General features: G+C 39.4%; 1 protein-coding gene across 1 annotated transcript in view; it reads right to left on the bottom strand.

Moving 5' to 3' along the window:
* The window catches only part of st3gal4 (ST3 beta-galactoside alpha-2,3-sialyltransferase 4), a 39,719-nt gene that overhangs the window by 12,251 nt on the left and 11,750 nt on the right, over positions 1–15,718 (bottom strand). The window contains exons 2-5 of the mRNA XM_038692578.1: positions 6,560–6,627; positions 4,082–4,153; positions 2,097–2,178; positions 1,682–1,771 (exon numbers count right to left, since the gene is read on the bottom strand). Of these exons, the coding sequence (XP_038548506.1) occupies positions 1,682–1,771; positions 2,097–2,178; positions 4,082–4,103 (194 nt within the window). The 5' untranslated portion in view covers positions 4,104–4,153; positions 6,560–6,627. The remainder of the gene's footprint in view (positions 1–1,681; positions 1,772–2,096; positions 2,179–4,081; positions 4,154–6,559; positions 6,628–15,718) is intronic.

Below are 15,718 nucleotides of genomic sequence, written 5' to 3'. Positions count from 1 at the left end.
GATCTCACATTGAAGAGAGCCATTTTCTAGGTGCTAGAGTTGGTGCAGTTGTCCTAATCCTTAAGAGATTACTAATATTTCTGTGTGGGATGTGCACATTTCGGTTTACTGGTCTATGCGTGATGACAGGAATAGAAGTCTTTGGAACAGCGCTGGGAGCAGACGGCTTTACATGCCAGCAGGTGGAGACAGTTGTTTGTGGCAGTGAGGCAGAGATCTATTCAGTGACCGGTGGTGTGTCCAGGTGTGCTGCCTTATTGTGAGCATGTGCAAAAGTGTCCTTATAATCAAGTAATAAGGGGGGGGAAATATACACAGTTAATTGGAATTGATCTTCCAATCTTCCTAACGGGAGTCCCGCACAGTACCAACTGAGCTAAACTTGCACATGAGTATACAAGGATTTGAAATAATTTGACTTTGTTCTGGTCCGCCATATAATGGCTTGAAAAAAATTTGGCCCGATGCCAGACTTATTTGCTGACCCCTGATATAGATGAATAATATTACCGGGACATTTGTGGCTGAGAGAGCAAGGATGAAGAAAACTACTTTTTGGCTATAATAACTATCAAACCACACAATGGACAACACCAACTGTGCTGCCAAATAGTAAAGTGTTCATATTAGCACATGGAATCGCTTGGTGTGCTTGACGGATGCCTTAACTTTCCCAAATGTTCTGGTATCTATTAAGCAGGTAAACCAGACTCATTATGGACGAACCATCCATTAACATGATTTCATTCAGTAGCAATTTCCCTCATTAAAATCCTGTGCTGGCATTTCTTGGCCGAGGGGAGGGAAAAGAAAACAATAACCTTCACAGAGCCTGTGGAGTGAGACAAATGTGGCAAGTTGTAATACATGAAACTGTTGCTTTTCTGTGTTCGCTGGCTTCAGACTCCAGCTGCTAATGACCTACTGTCTTTGACAGTGAGGCTTTCAGACATTTATTACCCTCATGTGCCAGCTAGCTCTTTGCAGGAGATCAGGATAAATCTCCAAGGAGGGGTCTCATTAGAGAAATGTCACTGTGATTGCCTGGAAGTCCTCCCTGTGACTGTCATGGCTGATGTGAAAATCCAAGAGCAACCAGCCAGCAACATGATGTGAGAATGCAATTCATGTTTTTTTTTATAGGGGTAAACACAGCAAACATGACTCTTGACTGTTTATAAGGTCTACTGATAAAGGGGAAGGTCTACTGAGCTGATGAAATAAACAGAGTTTGGAGGAGGCTGGGACAAACCACAGAGGCAAAACCACTATTCTGTCACAATACAGAGTTCACAAAAAGTTTAACAGTATATATACACAGCACAGTAAACTGGTAATAGATCAAGGAAAAATAAATGAGAGGGGGCTCAGGCCTGTGGAACAATGAACCTGAGGACAAACAAACTATTGTCTGGCTCCAAAGAAAAGGATATTGTTGTCCACGTTGAGGTTACACTCTTACACTTACTGTAATCATGATTCAAATGGAAAATCCCTTTTTATAATGAGTCCTGTTCTCTCTCACTAAAGTGTTTAAAACTTTTCCTTCATGCCTTTAGTCCTAACATTTCCAAGGAGCCTGGCACTTTGTGTTCAAATGAAAATGTTGGCATACCTTTCTCCCTTAATAAGCCACCCACTCCCTCCAGTAGGTAAAAAACACAGACATGCCATTACTCACTTAAAGTTAAGGCTCTCCCACTTCTTCTGGGCTAGCCAGCCACCACACAATGACTTGCTACTGTTCAGAGTAGTGCTGGTGCCTCTGTAGCTGAAAGACAGAAAATCACCACAACTGGCATGAAAACCATTGCTGAATCCATAAAAACACAGTGTGCCAGTAACTTGGCCCAGAACACTCAAAAAGTGCAAGAATGGGCATATGTGAGGGCATAAATTGACCAGCAGCTCAGACTGCCGGATCAGAATGTGGGCTGTCTTCTTAACTTTTAGTGACTCAGCACTGCACAGACCTCATAAGTGTACTTACTGTTTTTAACCAGAAATGGGCATTTCTGTAATTGCGTGACCTCAATACCAGAGCAACCGAGAAAGAAAGGAGAAAGAAATGGTTGTGTTAGCGTGTGTGTATTTACCTCTCAAGTATGGCATAGGTAAGGTAGTACGCGACCAAGGAGATGACGAAAAGGAGAAGTGGGAGAAGCCTAAGGCACCATGCTGAAGTCAAAGAAGACAAAAACACCGGTAAACATATAAGGCTTATAAAAATTATCAGATTTCACACACAGTACATGCTGGCTTCAAAGTCTTGACACCTTAAAGTGAGAAAAGGACAATCATCCTGTGACAGAAAATAATCTACTGCTTTTAATCAACGACAAATGAAAGCTTTAGAAAAGTGGTACTGCTCAAGACTTGGCACCTCATTTACAACCGCTAACATCATTTTATCAATCTGTAGTCACATTTTCAAAACACAACTAGCCCAACATCGGCTTGTTCATACCATACCATTAACACAATTCATGTCGTTTCCACAGAATATGCAGTCAATTAATCCATGTTTTTCTTTACATACAAGCTAACCCAATACCAAAACCTTAAATAATGTATAAAGACTCTACTTTTGTTACAATAGCAGCTCAAAATCTGTATTGAAACAGCTGATGAGTATTTCTGAATAAACATATCATTGAAACATTGAGAAATAGCTGATTTATTGTAATTTGGGTAAAATAGATAAACCACAGCAACAGTAATTCCAATTTAAACCAGAGACATATATAGGTGTTGAAGTTCTTTCATTTACATACACATTGCACTAAAAAGGGGACTTCCTGGACTACAGTTTATGTAGTATCTGTACCAGGCTAGGTACTGAAAAAGTAAACTGAAATAAACATTAAGAGATTTCCAGTAACTACCACTTTCTATTCAGAGACAGCTGCACAGGTCTCCAGGAAACAATACAAACAGTAGTGTGGTCACAGTGTGTGACTTGTGCAATAACCTATTTAGTATGATCTCAAAATGTTATTTCAAACAAGTTTCTAGTGTTCTTTCAACTAGTCAGATAAAAAAAAATACATGACATTTGTGAAATCTAATGTGCACTGTGATCATGAGTTATGTGTGCTTGATTTGATTTTGACCAAAAGTGAGTGACTGAGTGAGTTCTGGGTTAACCCCTGCTGACTTGTTTTTCATCTTCTCAATTTTTCCATTCATGCATACTGCACATGTAACGACGGTGGCCTCAGGTACTGGGGGCAGACATGCTAGTAAGGAGGCTGAAAACCACGCTAGCGCGTCTCTTCTGGCCTCGGGGAGTGAGGTTACTCACTGCACAGCCTTTCCTGGCTACCGTTACACACACTCTATGAGTTTCTGCCCAGGGACAACAGCACTGTGTACAGTTAAGAGTACCATGTATAAAGCTGAACATCAGTGGTATGCTTTTGAATTTTGGATGGTAAGTATGAGATGGGCAGGTACTTCCAGTGAGTGACATCTAATATAGATACAGTATATATATAATATGTACAATATTATCTTAATATAATATTTTAAGCTTCAACCAGGAAGAGTGCCATCACAGTTTTCAAGACCATACATACATATCCAAAATAATAATAATGGATACATAAAAGATATTGGTAAATATGCGCATTTGCTTTCTTTCCAAGAGTTCGATGAAAAGACTAATTACCACTCTCATTTGTGTACACTAATGTGAAGCTTAGCTTAGTTTAGCACAGAGACTGGAAAAAGGGGGACAAAGCTAGGCTGGCTCTGTCCAAACGTAGCAAAATATACGTTATAAGTTGATTCTTTAAATCACAACAAAAAGTGACAACTTGCAATGTTACAGGTGTTTATGTGTGGGGATATTTCTTGGCCATGAGATTATTTCAAACTGTGACCTCAAGGTCAATAGATCATTAATCTTTGACTAAGTCCATTTTGGTCCCTAATCCTCACATCATTGCATGTGAAATAACACACAGATCAGATTAGTGCTTTACTGAATATCAGGAAAGAGTCGCATTCAAGTAATCTGCTATTAGCATTAACAATATCTGTTAAATAAATGACCACCACCCACAGCAAAAGAACTTACTTTTAGTTGCCTTCTGGGACATCTTCACGTGCTCCTTGGTCCTCTCATGTCTTCACAGTGCATGAGGTTATCCTGGTTACGGGCACAGGAAGCAGAAACACTACATAACATATCCTTTTAACTGCTTTTGAAATAGAAATTTCCCCTACTGAGAAGAAGATTTGAAAGAGGAACTGCTGTAAAATGTAAAATGCAGCGGTTCATTGAGTCATACTGAGACTCCCACGCACACACACACACACACACACACACACACACACACAGAAAAAGAGATTGGAGTAAATGAGAGTGAGAGAGAAACAAATAAATGCAAGTAAGCAAAAACACAACAGGAGGGTGCACAGGAAAGAGAAGGAGAGAAACACAAAGGTAAAATAAAAACGAAAGACAGAGATAGAAGCTGAGAGAGAGAAGAGCAGCAGATGAAGGCTGATCAGTTTAAGAGGATCTGAGCTGGGGGGACATTTACAATCCCACAGCATCTCTGCAGCACTGTGTGCTTCGTTCAACTGTGCTATGCAGAGTTCAGACTACAGCTTAGAACAGATTAAAAGGCATTTAACGCTACATCTGACTATTTAATGCACAATGCACATCTTATCCACAATTTTCCTGAGGCCAGAGGCGTCCATACTACCAAATGGTTGTATTATGCCCAACACTGCATCAGAACCAGCACCACCGAAAATAGCAAACAGCAGGAGTGCACAACTGAATATCTATTTTGAGATGTGCTTGTGTGCGCATGTACTGTACATGCTACTTTGCAACAACAGTGTTATGGCAGAAAATTGTTTCCTCTTACATTTAATCTTTTATGTATGATCTTTTAATATTATTATTATTATGTTCTCGTTATGGCTTATAGATATTTGTGTATTGTGTTTTTATCCTTAACCTTTCCTCTCCTATGTCAGTCTGTCCACATTTACTGGGGTTTAGGACAGAGCTGTGAGATTGTTTTGGCGTTTTCCTCTCTTGTTGTTCCTCTCCTTTCCTGGAATGTTCATTCAAGGCCGAGAGAGGATCTCTGCTCCCCAAAACATAGAAACCTAGACTGTGTAAATGATGATGCATCCCTTTGCTTGGGGCCAGACACTCGAAGCTGCCCGAGGCAGCAGGTCTCTGGACCAGCTGTATATGTGTTTTAGTAATTCTCTGTTTATTCTCTTTTGTTAAATAAATTCTTCAAAGACAACGGTTGGTTGTAACTCAATTCTTTGCTCAACCCCTCACAAGGAATATCATTTCCACAAAAAACAGTAATGTTATACTGCTGTAAATTTACTAGTTAATTATGCACGCCCAAACTTGGAGACAGCAAAGGAGTGGAAGCCACATGACTGATTAACACCACCACAGGGAGTTTCTGGGAATTTTACTCTCAAGCCCCTCCCTGTGAAGCAAAATGGTCATTTCACAAGATAAAATATGATACTGCTTTCTCCAGAATCAGGGTGTAGTTTCTGGCAGTTACAGTGGAGCGGGTGTGTTTTCATTCTGAGCCAGATAAGCAGCTGGGCTGTGTTTGTTTCCTCAGTTATTGGAGGGGACATGGTGTGTGTGTGTCTAATCTCACATACAAACTGGATCCATCAGCCTAATATTTTTGTGTGCACATTTATGACTGTATGCTGACGGAAAAGACAAAAGACATTTCTGGCCATTGGCTAGGCTAAAAATAAGGCTTGCCTAGTCTGTTGCAGGACACATTTTAGCCTTTGTCGTGGCTCACAAATCCATAGAAAAGTTGTGTCTCATCTTCAACTGGAGCATCTCTCAGATTAATTTCCTTTATGTTCCAATATGTTATGATCCACTCAAGTTAGACGCGATAAGAGATGAATAATTCGCCATTTTTGTTATCTTCACCGCCATCTTAACTGTAAGGGCCAATTGAGTGAGATTCAAGTCGTCTTTGTTTGGAAGGGGAGAGTTGGGAAAACCCAGAATGCTCGGTTACAATGCATTTACACAATTCTATGCATCTTAAAGGAAACACACTATACAAAAACACGTTGATCTGAAAAACGTTGCATACATCTATATAAGAACCATTACACTATACTATACAAAAACATTTTCTCCCCTTCATTCCACTACTCTCATGCATACACGCTTGGACACACAGCCTGCCCTGCACTCCCTGTTCCCCGAACACAAGCCAGCAGACACTGATCTGCAGTCTACTGAGTGGACTCTTCTAGTTTTACTTTGATTATCTTTGGTGTTTTGGACAAAACTTCCCAAACATCCCAAATGTCACTTTGGGCTTTGGAAATTGTTATTTTACATACAATCTATCATTAAAATGAATGCAGTCGTGAGAAATGAGTAGTTCCAGTGCACTTCATGAATAACACATGCTTAAATATTCCAAACTGATGCCCACGTTTACAGTTTTGTAAATGAGCTTCTCAAGAAATTGTGCGGCCCTCAATTAGATATAAAAAGCTACATTACTACTGTGCATCTTACCTTTTCCCCCTTTCATTTCCAATGAATAAATCCTCAGTGGCACAGATGTAATGAATCTGGGCTTCTCCCTGTAATAAAAGCAAAACATAATCTGACACATGAAAACAACTGGAGGATTTCTGCACAATGTACTTGATGTGCAGCTTTGTTTTCTACCCATCTTTCTACTTGAATAAAATCCAAACAGGAAGGAAATACCAAAGAGCAGAGAGTTTTGTATAAAAGGAACTACATTTTTAAAAAAATAGGGCTACAACTAATGACTGTTTTCTCAATTACTTGATTAGTTGTTAAATGTATTTTTTTGTCCACAACCAAAAGACACTGTGTTTACTGTCACACAGGAGTAACAAAAAACAGAAAATATTCATATTTAAGAGCTTTTTTATTACTCAATTACCAAAATAATTGGCAGTTAATTTAACAGTTGACAACTAATTGATTAATCGTTGCAGCTCTAGTTTGTAACAAAGGTTTTGAGATGGATGTAGCAGGACTACAAATGCATTATTAAATTATGTTGAAATACAAAAATATCATTCTTAAATACAGCAGTGTATATGGGCTTATCTTTTAGTCTTCACTTTATAGCATATAGCTAAAACTGAAATGACTATTATGGATTAATCAGATCTGATTATGAGAGATTAAATAACTACAATTTTGATAATTGATTATTTGATTAAGTCATCTATTCGCTGGTTCCATCTTTTAAAATAAAAAAAAGATTTGCTTTTATTTGGGTCTTTAGGACAAAACATGTGTTTTAAAGATGCCAGCTAGCCCTCTAATCGCATTAACATCCAATAACAAAACCTATTACCTGCAGAGTAGGGATTGGCCGATCCTGATTTTTAGTAACCAATTAGACCGATGACCAATATGTGGAACCAATATACATTTGCTGTAAAAAAATTTATCTTGGTGTCAACACACAAAAACACATAACTTGTTGAAAATAACAAGATTAAAGTTAATTGTCATGTTTAGTCTTTAAAAATATTAAATTTAATTAATTAAGAGATCCATCCCAGAGACAGACTTGTTAACTATGAGTGTGACATTGCTCCAGCCCACAGAGTGGTGAGTAGGGGAGACCGGGTATGGTTGTAACACTTTTTGCTTCAGCAATTATAACTCACTGAATTTGTTTTAGTGTTTAAAGTTGTTTTAGTGTTAATAATTCTGTGATATTAATAGTTTAGCTCAGGGGTCAGCAACAAAGTTTCAATGTCTGGTTAGCTCTGTCAGTAGTACACTTTCAATCAGAGGGTGTTTGGTCCCCCATTGCGTGAACATATTTTTTTCCCTCTTCAACAAGTTAACTATAAAGAGACTGTTTCACATGCTCACAATAAAGCGTGTGGGAGTGTGTGTGTCCACATCCATCAACCTATGGAGGCTTATTTTCATTTCCCCTGCATCTCCAGGCAGAGGAAATTCCTGCGCTTCTCATTCAGGGGAATCACTATTCCTGAGAGCCATTTCAGAGGTGTGTTAAGCACGCCACAGACTCTTCTGACTATATTTCAGAACCTTTCAAAGTAAAAGCTCTCAACTGAATGCGAAATAAAGCAGAGCTGCAAAAAACTCTCGCGCTTAAGAGGCAGTGATTATGTGAGTAACTGTTGCTGCCATGACTGAGATCTATTTCTGCACCAGCCACTATCAAATTATTTATTTATTTATCAGGCATGTGATTGGCAAAGGGCAAAAAAGCAGGAAAATAGACCCCCGACACCCCGATTAAACTGGCGGCGGAACTTTTTTTGTGACTGTGTTGCAGTGGGAATCAAAGACAAATGTCTAATCCACTGCGCCATTGCAACCTCTCTGTAATAATTATTATTTTGTATTCATTTTTTACCAAACAGCTAAATGTGCAACATGCAACATGAAATAATTGAGTCTGTCACTAAATAATATAACTACTAACTTTCAAATTAGTTCAGTAGAAGTTAAAGAGGTAGTATTATGCTGCAGGTCCTCTTTTCACCCTGTGTTGAAGGCTTTGTTTTAGCTGGAGTGATACATGATCTTTGTTGGGAGTTGCACATGCGCAGTTCCTAGTTAAGCACTACAAGCCAATCAGAAGCAGAGAAGGGCAGGTCAGCGAAAGGCCGGTAATAGCGAATCAGAAGCAGAGAAAGGCGGGTCAGTGAAAAGACTGTAAACAGCTTCGATTCAGCTGTAGGCTACATTTGGACTGGAGCAAGAGTTTGAGAGTGGTGAGTTATTAATCTGTAACAAAAGTCTCTTTCATCCATAAAGTTTTAACTGAGCTCTGTCTCTACATTACAGTAACAACTTCATGTCCATTGACTGCTTGGAGGGTAGCTAGTGTTTGGAAGGGAGGGGAGAGGTGTGTGCTGCAGCTCAGTGTTTTTCCACTGGTGTTTTTGAGGGCGTGTCGGAATAGTCGCTGAGCTAGCATTATGACACGTATTTTCATTGTGACGTCACAAGAAAGGGAAGTAAAGGCTGGACTACAAACCAGCTGTTTTCAGGCAGTGTTTTCTGTGGGAGATGGGAACTCACTTTGGGGTGGACTTTGGGCTTTTTCGCTTTGCAAACCTATTACTTGCACAAAAAAGATATATAACTCAATAAAGGAGAGGGGAAAAGCCAAAAACCATAATACCACCTCTTTAATTGATTATTTTTTATGAAGACAGCAGCAAAGGTTGTCGCCTGTTTAAGACCTGGTGGCCTAACTGTTATATTATTCAGGAAACTCTGATCAAACAGCCAGACCTCTGGAAAAAGTTTGACATTTCGACTCTGGCAGCGGACGGGCGTGTGCGTGAGACAGAACGACCGCAACAGTTTCACGGGATCGCGCTAGTTACACAAAAGTCGTGGCCATGGTTACCTCACTGGAGCGCTTGTCTGCCTGTCTGTTGATGAGGAGCGCAGAGCGACCCGCGGATCAAAGCCATCTGAAAAGGCCTTCTATAAACCCCGTCACAACAATTCACAATTATTTTTTTTTATAACCAAAACCTTTAACATAAGGACAACTTAAAAAGCAACCATTCATACAGCAAAGTCTGGCCTCTGTAGCTTATATGATTGATCAATCGACGACAAAGTCAAAGTAAACATTAGACAAAGCCTATAACAAGCAATAATCAAAACATGGGCCTACACTATTTATCCGATCCTTATTGTCAACTCAGTGTTGGGAAACTATATTATTTCTGTTACTCAGAAATAATATAGTTTGGCTATTACCTACTAGTTACTAGGGGTGGGAGAAATAATCGTTTCTTAGATGCATTGCGATGCGGACGTGGAAGATTATGAATCGATTAACAAATGTCTAAAAATCAATTATTTAAATGTTAATTGATAATGTAATGTTGACGGAACGCAAAAGGCGGAACTTGCAGAAGTGTAGCGCCCAGACTGTCTGTGGAGCACACACAACAGTCTGTATTCTGCACACCACTGCAATTAATAACCCCCCCCCCCGAATGAGAGAAAGTAAGCGGCAGAACATGCAGTGAAAGTTAGCGGAGGAAAATATTAGCTGTAAGTTTCTGTCTGGTAGTAAACATGCAGCGTAGGTCACTGTGTGTCCGTTAATAAAAGTCTGTAGTTTCCCAACTGCTGGAAAAGTGAAGGCTGTTAGCGCTAGCTAACATCTCCCCTGGAGAACGGCTTGCTTTCTGTCCCCCACACCAGACTCCAGACTTTTGGGGACAGATCCCAGCAGCCCCCACCCTCTGAAACTCATCCCCACAGAGATTCAAAATACTCCCTACCTGGACACTTTCAAAAATCTACTAAAAACATAAAAAAAAAAAAAAGAGCTAGCTGTCTCTCCCGAGGAGAGCCGTGCACCTCCAAGTGTAACATTACTGTTTAAAAACGATAACGATTCGAAGTACATATGAAATGCAGTTTAGAGTCATCAATAAGTTATAACACTCAGTAGATGTAGCATTCCTTGAGATTCAGCAGACAATCTGAGGTGATACTGCGTTTGATCAGCGACGTTTCTGATATGGAAACGAGGAGAGGAGCAGAGCAGAGAGAGAGCGAATAACGTCACGTGTCGCTCTTTTGTTGTCTGGGTCGTGGTTCCCCAGAGGACTGCCTTTCTAAACTTTTAATGTCTAAAAAGAAAGTCTATTTGCGCGTATTATAATCAAATATTTTCCACAATCAAACCTCAATGGTCAAACAGTTGTAACGTTCTAAGTTAAGCATTTGGTAACAAGAAAAGTAGGTGACATTTATACATTATTGGCATTTCCGACTATGGTGTGTAATACTTATTTCGTCCACTTAGGGGAGCTCAGGTTACATGAGGAAAGCTTAGATTAACCCAAAACAATCTTTCCTTAGGAAATGGGGAATTCAGCCTTAAATTCAAGCTGGATAATTAATAGAGTATAGTATGACATTTCTTTATTATCATTTCTAAAGGAATTGTGTGAGAAAGTATTGTGAACAAGCATTGCAGTGTCCGTAATCTTGCTGAAAATAAAAACACTGTAAAAGTAACTTATTTAGATAGTAACAACAGACATCAGTTAATGCATTGGGTCTTTGGAGACTGCAGTCTTTGTTTATTTAAAGTTCAGCTGTCCTGGATTATGTCACAAGTGGGTGTGAAAGGGGGTATCCCTTTGATGGGGTAATGAAACACAGAGCAAGGTCAGTTGCCACGGTTGTGTGTGTGTGTGTGGGGGGGGGGGGGGCAATTTAGGGTTTCCTGCCTTTCCGATAGCCTGTTTGTAATCTCTGGTTAATTTCCCTTTTGTCAGTTTAACAGTCAGGCACCGCGTTATCAGCTGCGGAATCAAAAAGGTGCCAGTTTTAGGATCAGGCTGCTCAGGAATAGCACTTAGAGAAAGCTACTTTTCCACCCCCTTTCTGTTGGGGTCTCTTTAGCAGTCTGTTGAAGTTGATCTTTAACCCCCCTGCTCCTCTCTGGGAGAGGAAAAGAGGAATTTGGAGTAGCTCCAAATTTATTCAATATAAAATGCACAAATCCACACTGTTGTCCCACTACAATGGGTACTGGGTGTATGGCTCCTTATTTATCTTAAAGTAGAAAGTATAAGGTAGAAAGTAAAAATACTCCTGCACACACAGACATACACTGCATAATTACTTTTCATGATTTCATGTGAAACATGTTGTGAGTATTTTCACTTTTTAACTTACACTAGACTGATGTTCTTTAGCAAGAGTTCAGCTGTAATGTTTCATGTTTTATCTGTGGTATACGATTAGCTTTTCAGTAAGTAGTAAAGACAGGGAGTGCTAATATATATAATTTATTACAAGTGAACCATAAACCATATCTTTTTTTTAAATGGATCTATGATACAAATATGGACAATATTTAAAAGTCAACGTAAACAGAAGGAGAGAACCGGAGAGAAAGCCTTTCCACATCAGTCCTCCCCATCAGCATAATGAGGACTCCAGGTCTCTGCAGCTCTCTGGCAGCAGGCGGGACATCTAATCCACAGTGTGACTCTGGGAGGAAAATGTGTAATAAATTGTTCAGGCGATGAAAAATATAAAGTAAATACAGATGATTCTTTAATAAATAGAATAATGTGGTGAAGTAAATTTTCTAATGTAATTTAATTAAAATAGTGAATCTTTGATATATTCTAGATTCATTACACAAAATGAAGCATTTCAAACCCTTTTTGCTTTCATCTTGATGATTACTGTTTACAGCTCATGGAAATAAAAACTCCACTATCTCAATGTATAAACATTTTAGAATAAAAATACATTTCTGTATTATAAATTATACAGAAATCACTGGAGAAGAGCTCTTTAATCAGCTAATTAACTCTCCCAGTCTGGTTGTGATGCTCACAATGAACTTTTCCTCAGTATTAAAATTTTTTGAGATGGTCCTCTAAAAGATGCCTCAGTGTTTTAATGTTGACAGCACTATTATGTCACATACATGGGAGAAAATTGAACAAGGGAGACTCTTTAAACGTTTTTATGCTGTCCTTTTAAGACAGACAATTTTATATCAGCTGTCAAATGTCCAGTAGCTTTGAGTAGCAACATTATTCTAGACTCAAATTTTAAGCTTCGAGTAGCAGATGAACTTTCTCTCACAAATGTCCTATTCCAGACAATAATCCCACACAGCCCTGCTGACAGCAGCAACGTTACTCAAAATAGCGGTGTGGGGAATTCATTAACGTGATAGCAGCCATGGCTAACGTTTTACAAGATATACAGCTTCCATCATGTAACTGAGGACTCTACCGCTAGCTTATTACGTTTATTACAAGTAACATACTGAGGTGACGTCCAAATAAACGACTCGTAATCGCTCGTAACCAACGGTATGTAAATTGATTTGCTTGAAATTGTTCGTTTGAGCTGTAACATTAACGTTAAGTAAACTTAAGATAATTAATAACTGATTCATAGTTAACTGTTAACGTTGGTCTCAACAAAATCTAACATTAGTGTTGCAAAATAACGTTACCACATTTATATATTAAAAAGCATTTAAAACCTTGTGAAGTCTAATGTCAATAGCAGATATGTGAGTTATTTTATATTTATCTTGACTGTAGCTGGTAATGTCGGTTAACTGGTATCAACACGGCCGCAGGTTCCAACCTCCACCGTACAGCACCACAGAGTAGTATGTAGCATTAGCTCCTTAGCATGAGCTAACTCGGTCACGTCAAGCTAGGCGGGAGTGGTTTCAGCAACATGTCACCTCAGCTCCACCTACGACCCGCCTCTTTGCCCATTTTTGGTTATCCGGGAGTGACGCCAAGATGGCGCCGGCCAGCTCCACTAATTTTGAGCTTCAAAACAGCTCTTCAGAAACCAATGGGTGACGTCACGGACGCTACGTCCATTTTTATATACAGTCTATGCTAAAAACACAGCTCTTTAGAACATCTGGTATAAGCTTAGACTAAACTGGTGTATAGCTCTGTACTGTATATATACTGTACATCCTGATTACATTTCAGTTTTCAGAGGAGTCTGACAACTGGTTGTTAATGAAATGAGGGGCCATGGTGATGAGGTTAATAAATTAAATTAGGGATGCAAACTAGTCATTTTAAGCTAATTACGAGATGTTTCTTTTGGATTTGAATGCGTAAATGAAATACTTAGTAATTATCCAGGGATCCTGTATAGAAAAAATTATGCATCAAGATGCATCGATAATCATTTTATAATCGAATCGCAGCCCACTGAATCGTAATCGAATCGTGAGGTGCCCAGAGATTCCCACCCCTACTAGTTCCTTAGCATATACTCCTTAAAAAGTAATATTAGCTACTCTACTTACTACTGGGTGATATAACGCCACTCTCTACCAATGAGTTCAAGCATCAGTGGCAGTAGCGGCTGCAGTTTCTTTCTGAGTTTCACGTTGCTGTGTTGCTTTAGCTAATGCTTCAATTAGCATTTCAAGTATAAATGTAGAATAGTTTAAGGTCAAAAGCTTTTTGCTGGTCGCACAAAGTTTACAATGGATGACAATGTTCTTTGCATCTTAGACTGTGACACAATAATGGCAATAATGTTACTAACAGCTGTCGAAAATAGCCTACCTCTCTCTCCCTGTTCTCCAGTCTTCCTTTAGCTTTTTGGCTAACAGCTGACTTGAACAACATAAGGTCCGGTATGGTCCGGTGCGGTCCGGTGCATTCATGTCAGGGATGTTGCGTTCAGTAGCACAGCGTTACTTGGATTAGTAACTGTAACAACATAACTGTTTTGGAAATAGTCATTCATTATATTACTCTTTACTGGGACAAGTAATATTGCAGTATTACTCCCCAACACGTTACGTACCACTGATGCGCGAGAGCGAGTGTGGTACACACTGCACAGGTGTAGAATTGGCAGCTGAACGCAAACGAACATCCTTGTTGATACTTGGAAATGAAGAAAACTTTACACACGTCAGCCTATAGATGTCCTTAAATCCTTCCCATTTCACTCAGCCTACTCCTGTACCCACCGCACCCCCCCACCCCCCTTTTTTATATTACAGATCTGCATGATTCACGTGGATCAGATTTTCAGGTCGGAAAAATCACATCCCTCATTTTGATTACACATGCGTCACATCGGATACGCTGGGGGAGGCAACGTTGGAGAACTAGCAAGGGACAGCAAGATCTTGAAAGTATCCAACCAGAAATCTCACCTCCCCCCTTCAGGCCTGCCTCCAAAGCCACTTCCCCCAAAACACATTTTCATGCACCCTGAGTTCAGTGGCAGAGCACAGGTACGCAGCAGTCGTGCAACAGCCAAAGATACTGGATTCTTTTAAATTTTTGTGTAAGAGATTTTGATTTATTGATGGCTGTCGCGATGTAAAGAGAATTTCAACAAATATAACATAAAACTCTTCTGAAATAGACTGCCCAGCTTTAATAGAACATATGCTAATGTTACATAGGCTATTTATGACAACATACTTGGGTGGTAATAATATGGGCTCTGTATGTAAGATATCATATGTTATAGTAGTGTTTGAGTAAGGATGTAAACAAACAATTATTACATTCATATTAATCAATATAACTGATCAAATAGATGCATGAAGTGAGTTGCAAACACATTTATTGTGAGATTGACATACATGATAAACCAAAAGGACCTTCTTCTGCAAGCCCTTTTCACCAGCTGATTTCACTCAACCACAGACACACTCTCTAAAGATAACCACAAACGCGTTCTGCTCACAACTGAAATCTAAAAAACACATAATCCCAGAATTTAATCCAGTCAAAAGAGCTAAATCTGGTGCCCATTTGTAACATTTAGACCTCTTTTATGATGAAAAGCTTTTTAAAAAATTGCAGGCTATAATCAACCCTTTTTTCTTCCTAAAAGCATCTGCATGTGAAATGGCATCTTCAGAGAGTCATACGTGTGTAAATTGAATAGGCCAGTAGATAAGATGCAGGGCTTTTATTGCGGCAGCCTTGGTGAATTGGAAATCAGTGGATCAGAGATGGAGCAAGTGAATAGTTTTAGGTTGCTGGGATTAAGCATCGCAGACAGTCATGTTCATCTCACATCTCCATGTTGGCGCACTTAAGAAGTAGGGTTGGGTTGATAGACGATACCAACAGACATCACGACATTGAGCCGGCATCGTGATTGTAAAACCCCCGGCAA

Source organism: Micropterus salmoides, unplaced genomic scaffold (genome assembly GCF_014851395.1).
Source record: "Micropterus salmoides isolate LMB-PRFRI ecotype aquatic unplaced genomic scaffold, ASM1485139v1 Ms_hic_scaffold_3, whole genome shotgun sequence".
NCBI lineage: Eukaryota > Metazoa > Chordata > Actinopteri > Centrarchiformes > Centrarchidae > Micropterus > Micropterus salmoides.
The sequence above is the reverse complement of the archived record's forward strand: the minus strand, read 5'-3'. Positions and strand labels throughout refer to the sequence as shown.